General features: G+C 47.9%; 1 protein-coding gene and 1 pseudogene across 2 annotated transcripts; one reads left to right on the top strand and one right to left on the bottom strand.

Moving 5' to 3' along the window:
• Positions 1–121: 121 nt before the first annotated feature.
• Positions 122–5671, top strand: LOC101721946 (tripartite motif-containing protein 60-like). 2 transcript variants are annotated; one of them, XM_021261210.2, is made up of 3 exons: positions 122–244; positions 3133–3296; positions 3794–5671. In XM_021261210.2, the coding sequence occupies exon 3, from the start codon at positions 3988–3990 to the stop codon at positions 5407–5409; it is 1422 nt and encodes a 473-aa protein (XP_021116869.1). In that variant the 5' UTR covers positions 122–244; positions 3133–3296; positions 3794–3987; the 3' UTR covers positions 5410–5671. The 2 variants fall into 2 exon arrangements, with proteins under 2 accessions (XP_021116869.1, XP_004848285.1); XM_004848228.3 differs by having other exon boundaries at positions 3910–5671.
• Positions 5672–6813: 1142 nt separating this feature from the next.
• Positions 6814–7115, bottom strand: LOC101721600 (thioredoxin pseudogene; annotated as a pseudogene).
• Between the last annotated feature and the right edge of the window lie 6532 nt (positions 7116–13647).

Here is a 13647-nt window from a genome sequence, read left to right on the forward strand (position 1 = left end):
CCTAGATAATGGGATTTCAGTGACCTGAGGTCTCACACTCGCCTCTCCGCCCTGGCTCTCTGGGCATGCGCAGGTCGCTCACGCCCACTTCTGGGAACAGCCAATCACCGTGTAGGCTGAGCGAGCGTCTCCAGGACAACCGATGCTTCTTAAAAGTGCGGGACCTCTGGGCCGAGCCGGTGGTGTTCCCTGGTGCCGCACAGCGCACAGCGTTTGGTGTGAGCCGCTGATCTATCTGCTTCAGGTAAGCGGGGAGGGGCGCGAGGGCCAGTAGGACCTGGGGGTGTGTGTGTAATAAAGCAGCACGGCCTTGTGCTGTGCTTAAGCCTGGGATCTCAGTGTCTCTTGACCTCCAGCAATGGGTCTCCTCACACTCTCAGGCCTTTTTTGGTTCTTTTTCTGGAAACAGTGTCTGGCTAAATCATTATTTGTGGAGTACAGTTAAGGTTAAAATGGAAAGATGATAGGACTGGAGTTGTTTTTGAGAAGCTGTGTTGTAGAGTTCTTTGAGGGATACAGTGAGACCAAGAGAGAGCCAGCAGTGAATGAAATGGTAGAAATGTGAGGCCAGATATTTTCTTTCCTTTATTTTTGGCGGTACTTGTTTCTGGCAAGACAGGGTGTCTCTATGTAGTTCAGGCGCCCTTGAAACTCACTATGTAGCCCAGACTGGCCTCATTTGAAGCGATCCTCCTGCTTCGGCTTCCCAAGTGCTGGGATTACAGGCATGTCACCTCCCCACCTGGCTGCTTTGCAGTATTGGGTACCGAACCCTGGGTCTTTGCACTGAGCTACATTCCCAGCCTTTCCTTTCCTTCCTTTCTCTTTCTTTCCTTTTCTTTCCTGAGACAGAGTCTTGCTAAATTGCGCAGGCTAAACTCCAACTGCCAGTCCTTCCTCGGCTTCCCAGAGACTTAGCATTACATGGATGTGCCCATGTTTATGGATAGATCTTGATCATGAAGATGGAATGAAGCAGATGTGGTGGGAGGCTGAGATGGGAGGATCACCCCAAGTTCAAGGCCAGCTTGGGCTACATAATGAGTTCAATGCCAGCCTCAACTATGTATCAAGACCCTGTCTCAAAACCAAGGGTGGGGTTGCGGGGAATAGAAGACAGTGCGGAAGAACTGGAAAAGGGGTATTTGATTGAAACCCTTTGGTGTTTGCTAGGTGGTGTTCAGGGAAGTCAGCTTCCTCTGCTCCCCCAGAGGCTGGGAGGCTGGGCTCTCTCAGGTGTTGTCAGGGATCACACCCAGAGCCTTTGCATTGAGCTCCAACACCCACAGCCCATGTGTTATTTCCAATTGTTTTCATGATGTCCTTTATAACTTCTTGTCTTTTTTATTCAAGATTAATTCATACCTAATACATTATGCATGATTTTCTTTCCTCTGTTTTAATTAATTTACTTTAATTTTGTGAGACAGGGTCTCCGTACGTAATTCAGGCTAACCAAAAACTCATGGTCATCTTCCTGCTTCAGCCTTCTGAGAGCTGGGATTACAGGCGTGGGCCTCCATGCCTGGCTCTCTTCTCTTTAATCCTTTAGTTTTGCAAGCTTTTCATCCAACTTCAGTTCTACAGCATTGTGATTTATTCTGTTTGAATTTTTTAGGGTTTTATTCATTGGTGTATTTCTTTGTTCATTATTCATTTTAAGTCTTTTTTTTGGTACAGGGGATTATTCATTTTAAAGCTTTTGTGACTTTTATATGAATAAGGTAGGCTACCTACTTCTACTTTGTCTCATTTGCCAATGAATGCAAAAAGCATAAGCTAAGAAATAGATACAGGTAAAGGACTGTTTCAGGTTGTGACTGAGTTCTGTGGAATGAAGCTGGGCATGGTGACATATACCCATGATCCCAGAACTCAGGAAGCTGAGGCAGGAGGATCACTATGAGTTCCAGGCCAGCTTGGGCTCCATAGTGAATTCAAGTCCAGCCTGGACTACACAGGGAGACCCTGTCTCAAAAAAAAAAAAAAAAAAAAACCAAAAAACTAGAGAGATAGCTGCATGTGGTGGTTCAGGCCTGTAATCCCAGCATTCTGGGAGGCAAAGACAAAGGCATCAAAAAGTTTGGGCCCAGCCCAGGCTACTTAGCAACTTTTGCCAGAACCCATCTCAGATAATAAAAATGGTTTGGGGATGAAGCTCAGTGAAAAGCCCTGGGTTCAAAGGAAGAAACAAGAGAGGAAGCAGAAAACAGTTGAGTGGGAGAAAGTCTCCTTTGTGGGTAGAGACAGTTCCCTTGAAGAGACAATTTGTGCAGTGGTCTGAAGGGAAGTTTATTTTTTTATAAGAAGAATAATCTTTAAACAAATATAGACATGTTAAGATGCCAGTAGAAGAGTTGTTACCTCGAACTTGATGGTTTTCACTGTATTGGGGAGTGAACCCAGGGCCTCATGCATGTAAGCCAAGAACTGTGCAACTGAATTACATTCCTTGCCCCACAGTTAAGATTCCCCTAAAGCTTAAAAAAAAGACTGGAAAATCTTTTGTCTGCTGGCTCTTTAATCCACACTTCTCCATCAGTTTTTTGGACCTTTTTTCACTTGTATTGTTAGGATGCTTATCAGCCATAGCTCTTTTAGGTGTCTTGCGTCACTTTCACAAACTAGTATTTTTGGAATGAAAGTCTTCAGAATGAATGAAGAAGAGTGTAATGCATATTATCTACATTCTAGACAGTCTGGTCAGCAATCTGATTGGGAGCACTAGAAGGTTTTTCGTTTAATTCCAAACTTGGAGAAATAAATGTAGGGAGATTAACTGGCTCATCTATAACAGTTCTGTAGACACAGTCTCATGTTTCTTGAGCCTTTTGATTGGAACCAGATGACAAGCATTATGTTTGCAGTTAGCCACCTTTTTAGCTATGTTTGGATTTCTCTTTTTGCATGGTACCAGGTGATACTGTAACCCCCTGGCTGGTATCCTGTGGGTGGGGTTATAAGGACATATTTTTAAGGCTTCTAGCTCCATGAGGCCTTATCTTGAAGTAGTGTCTCAAGATTCCCAAGGGAAGTATCCCTGGAACTGCAGGTCGATCCTTCCTGAGAAGGTCAGTTGCTCAGCTGCCTAAATGTTGACCTCTTATAGCCTTTTCTTTATTCTTCATCAAGGTAAATAAAGAGCAAGATGGAATCATCTGAAGACCCTAGGCAGGGTGCTCACATCCACAGCGGAGATCTTGGTTTGCTCAACACCAGTTTATTGTAGCTGCACTGAGCCAGGAAGAACAGCAATAACATCAGAAGACCCTGTCAGCTTGTGTGGCTGTGGCAAGGTACTGGGCTTTCATTTTTAGTGACACGTACTATGGAGGTCCATAGGCACCAGAATAAAATCATTCCAAGTGTATATTCAACAGAAAGTTTTTAGGTTTTTTTGTTTTTGTTTTTTGTTTTTGAGACAGGGTCTCACTAATTCAGGCTCCTTGTCTCGAACTCACAGCGGTCCTCCTGCTTCAGCCTCCCAAGTGCTGGGATTACAGATATGCACCACATCCAGCTAAATTGTGTGTGGTGGGGGAGACAAGGTCTCCCTGTGTAGTGCAGGCTGGCCTAGAACTTGCAGCTATACTCCTGCTTCAGCCTCCGGGGCTGGGACTACAGGAGTGCGCCAGCACGCCCAGTTTAGGGAGAGATTCTCAAACTGCATTATATCCTCTTGTGAGTTTTTCTAATAGCTTTTACAGTCACTGATGATTCCTGCCTGAATCAACTATTACTCTGTGGTTTCACACTCGCACATTTGTGAAAAGCAAACTCTTCTCGCCCGCAGGAACGATCGCTTAGTTAGACCTGTGGATCCTTTCTTGAAGAAAACCGTTAACCTGCAGTGGTCGATAGACTAATCCCGAAAAGCCACAGCTTTAACCTCTTGTCCTCTGGCTTTAGGCTCTGAGGACTCAAGGTTTCGTTGGTGGCCGGTGGCCTGCAGGACGGAGGAACAGCCACTTCCACCACGGGAGCCCCATGGCACTCGCCTCTACCCTGGCCTCCCTCCAGGAGGAGAGCTGCTGTCCCGTGTGCCTCAATTACTTCAAAGACCCGGTGACCATCGACTGCGGACACAACTTCTGCTTCGACTGCCTGGGCGCTTGCTGGGAGAACCTGGACGACACCTTTCCCTGCCCTATCTGCCGCTTCCCCTACTACCGCAAGAACTTCCGCCGGAACCCGCAGCTCCGCAGCCTGACGGAGACTGTGCAGAAGCTGGGGGTGCGCAGGAGCAAGCGGAAGCAGCAGCTGCATCCTGAGCATACCACGTGCAAGAAGCACCAGCAGGCACTGACGCTGTTCTGCGACAAGGACCTGGAGCTGCTGTGCACGCGCTGCAGCTTCACCCCCAAGCACCTGGAGCATCACGTGTGCCCCATTGAGAGCGCCGCACCGCACCACCGCAGGCTGCTGGAGGACAAGGTGGAGCCGCTGCGGAGCAGCTTGGAACAGGTGGAGAAGATGATCGCGCTGCAGGGCAGCAAGATGCTGGAGCTGCGCAAGGAGGCCGAGGCCAGGAGGAGGGAGATCGAGGCGGAGTTCGAGCAAGTCTGCCAGTTCCTGCAGGGCGAGCAGGAGGCTGTGCTCAGAAAGATATGCAAGGAAGAGGTGGAGATCTTAGCAGAAGTGAACCAGAACCTGGCTGCCTTCTCCGCCTACTTGTCTGGCCTAAAGCGCCTGCTGAAGCATGTGGAGAACAAGAGCGAAGACTCGGACTTGGCGGTGCTGAGGTCCCTGAAGGGCATCGAGGACAAGTCGCAGAAGCTCAGGCGCCCCGACAGCTGCACCATCGAGCTGAGCGGCTATGAGGTGAGGCTCCCGGCCCAGTTCTCAGGCCTGGGCCGCATCGTGCAGCACTTCCAGATTGAGGTGCTGTACGACCCCGCCACGGCCCACCCGCAGCTCACGGTCTCCAGTGACAAGAAGACGGTGCACTACCACGACAACTGGAGGAGGGTCTGCTACGCCCCCAGGAGGTTCTACCTATGCCCGGCCGTCCTGGGCCTCCAGAGCTTCACCTTCGGCCGGCACTACTGGGAGGTGGAGGTGGGCACCAAGCCCAAGTGGACCCTGGGCGCCTGCCGGGGCTGCCTGCCCCGCAACTGGCGAAATGAGCCAACCGTGTGCCCCGGCTTCTGGGCCCTCGGGCGCTGCGTGGACACCGGCTACCTCGCCTTCGGCCCCCAGAGAGCCCAGATCGTGCCCAAAGTGAGGCCCAGCAAGATCGGCGTCTTCCTGGACTACGAGCTGGGCGAGATTTCCTTCTACAACGTGGACGACGGGTCCCTGCTCTACACTTTCCATCACCGTTTCACCAAAACCATCTGGCCTTATTTCTATATTGGAAGAGATCCCGAGCCTCTTAAACTCGTGTCAGTGTCAGATGATGAAACATAAACAACCTGTTAATCATTGCGATTTAGAATTTAGGACCAACTGAACTTGATCTCCTTTCCAGAAGTTTTGTAAGTTTCATGACACACCCAAAACTGGAAGAGATTTTTCATTCACCCACGTTTTCAGCAACTATGAGAAGAAACATTACTGCTGTGATGATACAGTGCCAGTCCCATAGATAGGAAGTCAATTTTCAAATGTGATTTGAATTCTGAGGTACTTGATCTATTAGTCTGAGAGGCTGGCCTTGAATTCCCGGTGATCCTCTTCCCTCAGCCAAGACTTGTATTTATTTATTTTTTATTTGAAAAGGAAGAAGTAAAACATTTTTATTCACAGGTTACATATGTTAGAAAACCCTATGGAATCTACAAAAGAGCTACTAGAGGTAATGAATTTCACAAGATGGCAGGGTACAAGATCAAAATACAAACAATTACATGTCTGTGTTCTAGCAAAGGGAAATTGGATATTGAAATTTAAAATACCATTTTAAAAAGCTGAAACTAATAAGCAATTACATTAGTCTCCCCTAATGTGTGGTTTCACATTCCATGATTTCACCTTTGATGGTTTCAGTTACAGTTAACTGTAGTACAAAAATATAAATGGAAAAGTATACAAGAAAATAATTCTTAAAATTTTAAATTGTCATTGTAAATAGTGTGAGGAAATCTCACACCACCTTGCTCCATCCCAGCCAGGATGTATATTGTTCACCAGTGTATTCATGCTGTACATGCTATCCACCCCATGGCAACTGAGACTACATTCACATAGCTTTTGTTACACTATATTGCTATAGTTGTCCTATTTTATTATTTGTTATTGCTGTTAATCTCTTACTGTTCCTAATTTATAAATTAAAGTTTATCAGAGGTACATAGGTATGTATATAGAAAAAACAGGTGATCAATACTATCCATGGTTCTAAGCATCCATCTTTGATTCTTGGACTGTATGCTCTACAGAGAAGATGGAATTAATGGATAACAAGATTGCAGGATAAGGACTTGTATTTATTATGTCCAATAAATCAATTATTTTGGTGCACTGCTGGGGACTGACTCCAGGACTTTGTGCATGTTAGGAAAGTGCTCTGTCACTGAGCCATATAAATGTATATTTTATATTTGCTTTGCTTTTTTTGAGATGAGGTCTCCCTTTGTGGTTCAGGCTGGCCTCAGACTATGTAGTCCTTGCTGGCCTCAAACTTTCAGGATCCTCCTGCCTCAGCCCCCTGAGTGCTGGAGTTACAAGTCCCAGCTCCAATAAAATATTTTTTTTAGAAAGGGTAGAATTGATATTTTATTGTCATTTATAATCAGATGGCAACTGGGTAGTTTCCATATTTTATACTTTTTGTAAATTAACTTTTAAACAATTGATGGCTGACTATGTTCTTCAGAAAACACAGACTAATTCATTAAGGGTGGGTTCAAGCATTTCTTTATTAGCACCAGAAAACACACCCACCTTTTCACCCTTTTAAAAAAACTGGAAGGTTGGCATGCATTTGCCTGCACCAACTGCAGTCCATTTACTCCCAGGAACGACACGTTGAAATATTTTTCAGACAGGGAGTGAAGAACAGGCTTGAGCATTTTGCAAGGTGCTCAACACGTGGCTGAGAAATCTACAAGTTTATCCCCTGCACCGGCCAAGGCTTGCTGAAAATCCTCTTTGCTTTCCATCTGTTGCACCATTTTGGCTCCTGGGGGTCTGTGAGCTAGGGAAGCAAGCAATGGAACCACTTCAAGTGTGCTGGACCTAGCTCCCAATAAGGTATTGTTTTAAATTGCCTATAAAGTGTTTTTCCAATAACATTCATTTAGTTATACATTATTTACATGTTATGATTACAACCTATGCTTATTTTTCTAGTACTGGAGACTTAACCCAGGCCCTTCTCACTGAGCTATGTCCATAGCCCTTTATTTTGAGACAAGATCCTGGCAAGTTGTCCAGGCTGGGTTCCAACTTGCCATCCTCTTGCATCAGCCTCCCGTAGTATTGGATCACAGGCGTGCATCACCATGGCTGGCTTTCTAGTTTTGTGCGGTTTTTTTCAGTGGTCGACATTGAACCCAGGGCCTCCTGCATGCTAGGCAACTGCTCTACCACTGACTGAGCTATACCCCAACAACCCCAAAAGCTGTAGTTAAGATTTCTCAGGCTTCATGCCCAAATATCCAGCTACTTCCTGGCCATTTCCGAGTGCATCTTCCCAGTCGTCAATAGTCATTCACACTGTCACCTCAGTGAAGGCGCCTTCATCGCCATGGTCCAAACACTCTTCCATCTCAGTCCAGCTGGTGGGGTGGGGGGACAGCAGTGCCCCCTGCATCAAGGCCCTGTTGTCCTACCAGTCTGTTGGTGCCAGGCTGCCCTTTGTCCTCAGGAAAGACCACTGGTCTGTTTGGAAACCTTATTGTCATTGCCCTGAGGATGAATATCTTGATCCCAAGATTGGACGCTGGGAGGGGTAGGGATATCTGCATCCATTCCTGTTTTTAACCTTATTGCTGATTACATGATTGTGTTCCATGATTAGTCATTGCAGTGTGTGCTAATGAATTCTGCATCTCTGTGTATGTGTAAGGCAAAAAATGCATTAAAGAAGACAAACACCAACATGAGATTCCAGTCATTCCTCCACACCACCTCTGTAGGTGACATCAGGGCATTCGCTGTTCTTTGGACTGGGGTTTGAACCCAGGGCCCCATGCAGGCTGGGCAAGTGCTCTACCACTAAGATTCACCCCAAAGCTGACTGCAGAGTCCACCTTCATCACACGCTGTTCAGGTCTGCCCCAGTGCAGGCGTAGACCTGCTTCCTGTGCCGTTATCAGTGGCAGCCACATTTCTGGTTGCTGTGTCTTGGCTCTGTGGCCTCTCGCTCTGCATAGTTATAGCACTGTGTTACAGAGGAGCAGGCTGAGCCACAGCAGCTCAACACTAGGAGCCTAAGGAGAGCCTGCATGCACCCCATCTGTGGTTGAAGATGGTCAAGGATTATCCAGGAGTCTGGACTCAAGTTTGCATTACAGTGTACTGAAGGCTGTTCTTTAGTTTTGGGTTTATTTTATTGAGAACACAGTCTTCCCATGTAGGCTGGCCTTGATCTCACTATGTACAGCTCAGGCTGGCCTCAAACTCAGCCATCCTCCTGCCTCAGCCTCCTGAGTCTTGGCGTTACAGACATGTGCCACCACACTTGGCCAAGCCAGTTATTTTAAACTACAGTTTTCAGTTGCTGGTGCCTGAAAGGGCTTTGTTACAATGGCCAAGATGCTAGTTGAAAACAGATGCCCCAGCTTCACCTATGGAGATGAGAGAAACACTTTTATTTATTGTATGTGTGTGTAGGGCACTAAGGATTAAATCTATAGCCTTCATATTGAGCTACATTCCCAGCCTTTTTTTATTTTGAAACAGGATCTCCCTAAATTGTTAGGTTCCCAATCTGGGCTGGGACTTGTTTTTTATTCTTATTTTTTTTATTTTTTTGAGATAGGTTCTCGCTATGTAGCCCAGTCTGACCTCCACCTTGTGGCAATCCTGCCTCAGCCTACCAAGTGCTGGGATTACATTCATGCACCAACACACCCAGCTTTAGGCTGGAATTTGTAATCTTCCTGCCTCAGCCTCCCAGAGTGCTCGTATCACACGCTTGGGCCACCTTGCCCAGCTCACAGTTTAAAAAAGAATTTATTAATACATGATTGCAGTACGTAAAGATAACATTCACTGTAGGGAATTGGTACGTGCACATAACATCAATTCCTCCCCCCACATTTTAGTTATTAAAATGAAGATTTTTTTCCTCCAAATGAGTTTTTGTATGGGGGGAGGGGCGCTTGGGATTGAGCCCATGTTCCCAGACCTGAGGCTATCTCTGGTACTTATAAAATTTTGTCAGAGTCACTAAATCATCAAATTCCCCAGGCTTGTTTTGAATTTGCAATCTTCCTGCCTCAGCACCCCAGAGTGCTTCAATTACAGGTATGGACCGCTGCACTGGGCTGAGTGACTTTTTGGACTTCCGGATGGTAAAATAAAAGCCCAATTCTGCAGGGTTCTGGGCTGAGTTTACTCTGGCCTCCCAGCTGACCTTGGGATGTTGATTGAGAGCTAAGATGATGAGCCACTTGTGTTTCTGTTCTTACAGAAGTTTACTCTTGACAGTGGAAGTGGTGTATGCCTGTGATCCTAGCACTCGGAAGGCTGAGGCAAGAGGACTGCCATGAGTTGGAGGCCAGCCTGGGCTACACAGTGAGTTCAGGGTCAGATTGAACTACATATAGAGACTGTCTCAAAAAAACAAGTTTACTTTTAATGTCACAGGTTGAGGCAACACCTCACTCTTCCTATTTATGTGGCAGCAGGTATGACAGGGAATATCGATATTTAAACAGGTGCAGACATTTATTTAGAGACAGGGTCTCCCTATCTGTGCAGTTCAGGCTGGCTTTGAGCTCACTGCACCCTCCTGTTTCAGCCTCCTGAGTGCTAGGATTATAGGCGTGGGCCACCACACCCAACAGGTGGGACATTTAAAGAAGAATGGAGCCCAGGGTTACTGCAGCCTCAGGTACAGGAAACCTTTGCTTTCTGTCCCATTGCAATTCTCCCCCAGGCCTTCACTTTCACCTGCTGGAGTAGCTTTTGCTTCTGTTGTTTCTGATTCAGAAGTCTTCCTTTTCCATTTTCATCTCATGTGCTGAACATTTCCTTTATCTACAGAACAGGGCTGAAATGAAAGCCTTCAATGGGTGGGAGGGGCAGAATTGAGTTTGGATCTCGCCTCAAAGATGCAAATGAACCCCTATCCACTTTTCTAGTTTGATTTCATGCACTTACCTTTAAGATTTTTTCTTTGTTTTTTGTTTGTTTTGAGACAGGGTCTCCCTGTGTAGTTCGGGCTGGCCTGGAACTTGCTGAGATCCTCCTGCCTCAGCCTCTCGAGTGCTGGGATTACAGGCCATGTTTCACCACGCTCAGCACTTTATAAATATTTTTCTTTCCGGGCCAGGGATTTAGCTCAGTGGTGCTGCGCCTGCCTCGAAAGGGCAAGGTCCTGCTTCCATCCACAGTACGGGTTGGGAGGGGGATTTTTTTTTCTCTCATATCTGTCAGCAGAATCGCTGTGGTATTACCCCTTCCACTTCACTGAAGCTGCCTTCAGTAATTCATCAGCGCCTTTTATTTCCTGTTTTTTCTTTCGTGGCCTCGAGGAGGGAACCCAGGCCTCGAGCGCTCAGACCCTGCTGGACCCTGCTGCTGGGGCTCTCAGCGTGGCTCTCAGGTGGTTTCTGCCTCCCCAGAACCGCAGAGCCCAAGCTCTCCCAGGGAACCGACTGGGACCAGAGGGAGGCCGAAGGCGGGGAGGGGAAGGGAGGACGGGCAGGGCCAGGTTCCCCAGGGCAGGACCGGGGGCACACCCGGTGCTGTCTAATCCCATTACTCAGGAGGCTGAGGCAGGAGGATCACCCTGAGTTCAAGCCCAGCCTCGGCTCCAGTGCTAAGGCCCTGGGTTCAACCCCCAGTTCTAACAGAAATAAATACAGCAGACAACAGCAGGAAATTATCTTGGGCCTAACGTGAAGCTCAGAGTAGAACGCAGGCCTGTCGTGCGCAGCCCCGGGATGGATCCCCAGCGCGGGGTGGGGTACGGATATGATAAATGTTAATTTTGAATTTATTATGCCAGAGATTTGGGGAGTTTTTGTTTAGCTGCTTTTTGTTTCTTTTCTGATACTGGGGTTGGAACCCACAGCTATTCTTTCGTCTTTTGATGTTAATTTGGTTTTTTGCTATGTAGCCCAGGCTGGCCTCAAACTCACAGTGATCTTCCTGCTTCAGCATCCTGAGTGCTGGGATTACAGGCATGTACCCACCTGGCCCACCTGTTGTTAATGTTGAGAGGAGCTCTTCTTCAGTTACACAGGCTGGGCTCTAATTGGCAATCCTCTTGCCTCTACCTACCTGGGTGCTGAGATTACAGTTGTGCACCACCGTACCTAGCTTTAATCATGTATTTTTAATCAAATATTTTTAAATAGATTTAGGATTTGGGCCAGGGATTTAGCTCAGTGGTGCCACCGCCTGCCTCGAAAGGGCAAGGTCCCAAGTTCGATCCCCGGTACCAAAAAAAAAAAAAAAAAAAGATTTAGGATTTAATTGGGGTTTAGCTCCATGGTAGTGTGGTTGCCTAGCATGCACAAGGCTCTGGGTTCCACCCGCAGGGCAGTAAACAACCCAAATCTGAGCCCAGCAAGGTAGCGCATTTCTACGACTTCAGCACTCTAGAAGGCTGAGGCGGGAGGACTGCATGTTCAGGCCCAATCTAGGCAATTTGGCCAAAACCAAAAATGAAAGAAGGGCTGGGGATGTAGCTCTATGCAAAGGCCCTGGGTTCAATCCACAGTATCGGAGAGTAATAAACTACCAAATCCCCAAACCTAGCCTACTTGGTTACTAGGCAGACTCCAAAATTTTAAACGTAAAACCGCGTAACTCACGACGCTCTGGGCTCACTCCCCAGTGAGCATGCGCACACGCCTGATGCAGCTCTCCCTCCACTTCCGGCGGAAACTCATCCTCAGTGGGCGGAGCCACCACGGCCCTTTGAATATAAAAGCGTGTGGGTTGGCGCGCGCCTGCACTTCAGCCTTCCTGAGGCTGAGGTAGGAGGGTGGCTCTGAGCTCCAGGCCACCGGTCGATACGTTGCAATACCCTGTCTCCAAAAGCTCAGGTGAGCCCAGAGCCGCAGACTGGTAAGCAGGGGCCGGGTGGGTGGAGCCGCAAGCCCAGTGCTGCGCTGTGAGGGGCAGGCTTCAGCCTGGTCTGAAGGGCCGTGTGGACTGTCTGAGGGTAGGGGTCAGAGGCTGACGTGGGCCCCGGTGTTCCGGGTGTGTTAGAGGCAGCTTTAATTTCGTCAGGACAGACCGAGGCCTAGACAGGTTACAAAGCCCTTAGTCACACATCTTTTAAGAGGCAGCAAGGCTGGCATGTGGGAGGCTGAGGCAGGAAGATCGCCACAAGCCCCAGGCCAGCCTGGGCTTGGAATCTAATTTAATCTATTTTGGTACTGGAGATTGAACCCAAGGCCTTCACTGTGAGCTGTATCACCCCCCCCCCCTTTTTTTTGTTTAATATATAGACAGGGTCTCATTGTGTAGTCTAGGCTGGCCTTGAATTGAGCCATTCCTCCTGCTTCAGCCTCCCAGGTGCCTGAATCACAGGCGCGCACCACCATACCCTGCTCTTGTTTTGAAATAGGGTCCCCAGAACTGAGCTTAAACTCACCCTCCTGCCTCCTCCTGAGTGCTAGGATTACAGGCCTGCGCCACCACGCCCGGCTGTAGATGTGAATTTTTCTTTTTTTTTGTACCGCAGATCGAACTCGGGTCCTCGTGCTTGTGAGGCAGGCGGCAGAACCACTGGGCTAAATCTCCGGCCCTGTAGATGTGAATTTTGAGCCTCCAGAGATACTTTATTTGGGGACAAGGTCAAACCTCAGTAGTAGAGTGCTTACCTAGCAAGTGTGAGGCCCTGGGTTCTACTCCCAGCACCAAAAAACATATAAATAAGGTATTTCATTTATGCATGTGTTGACTGACTGAAGGGCTGCGTGGATATCAACCAGAGCTTTGCACATTCTAGACAAGCTTCCTGTCTTTGGGAGGCTGAGGCAGGAGGATTGAAACTTTGGGCAAGCCTGAGCAATTTAGTGAGACTGTGTCGCAGTATAGAAAAGGGCTGGAGATGTAGCTCTGTGAGAAGGCCCAGGGGTGGTTCCATCTCTAGTACTGGGGGAAGTAGCTTGGGGTGGAGCACCCTTAGGCTCCACTCCCAGTAAGTACTACAGAAACAAAACAAAGCAACAGCAGAAACCTGTCTTCTTCAACCTGTCTTTCGCTCTCCTCTCTCTCTCTTTCTCTCTCTCCCTCTCTCTCTCTCTCTCTCTCTCTCTCTCTCTCTCTCTCTCTCTCCCTCTCTCCCCTTCCTTCCTAGGCTGGCCTGAACTCACTGAGATCCTCCTTCCTCGGCCTCCCAAGTGCCTGGATTATAGGCCTGTGCCACCATGCCCAGCTCTGACAGTCTTTGCATAGTTTTTGTGGAAGACAAGTTCGTGGTGGATTCTGGTCCTCATACCTGAGAGCAGGAGTCTGGGTATAAAGTGCTAAGCACCTCCCAGTTAGAGGGCTTGGGGCCTGTGCCTGGCCCAGCCA

Source organism: Heterocephalus glaber, unplaced genomic scaffold (assembly GCF_053883595.1).
Source record: "Heterocephalus glaber isolate CG9 unplaced genomic scaffold, H.glaber_assembly_v1.0 deba00001461, whole genome shotgun sequence".
Classification (NCBI taxonomy): Eukaryota; Metazoa; Chordata; class Mammalia; order Rodentia; family Bathyergidae; genus Heterocephalus; species Heterocephalus glaber.

What these genes read in the sequence shown, in the direction of transcription:
- LOC101721946 (XM_021261210.2), top strand. Translation starts at nt 3,988, where the DNA reads ATGGCACTCGCCTCTACCCTGGCCTCCCTCCAGGAGGAGAGCTGCTGT.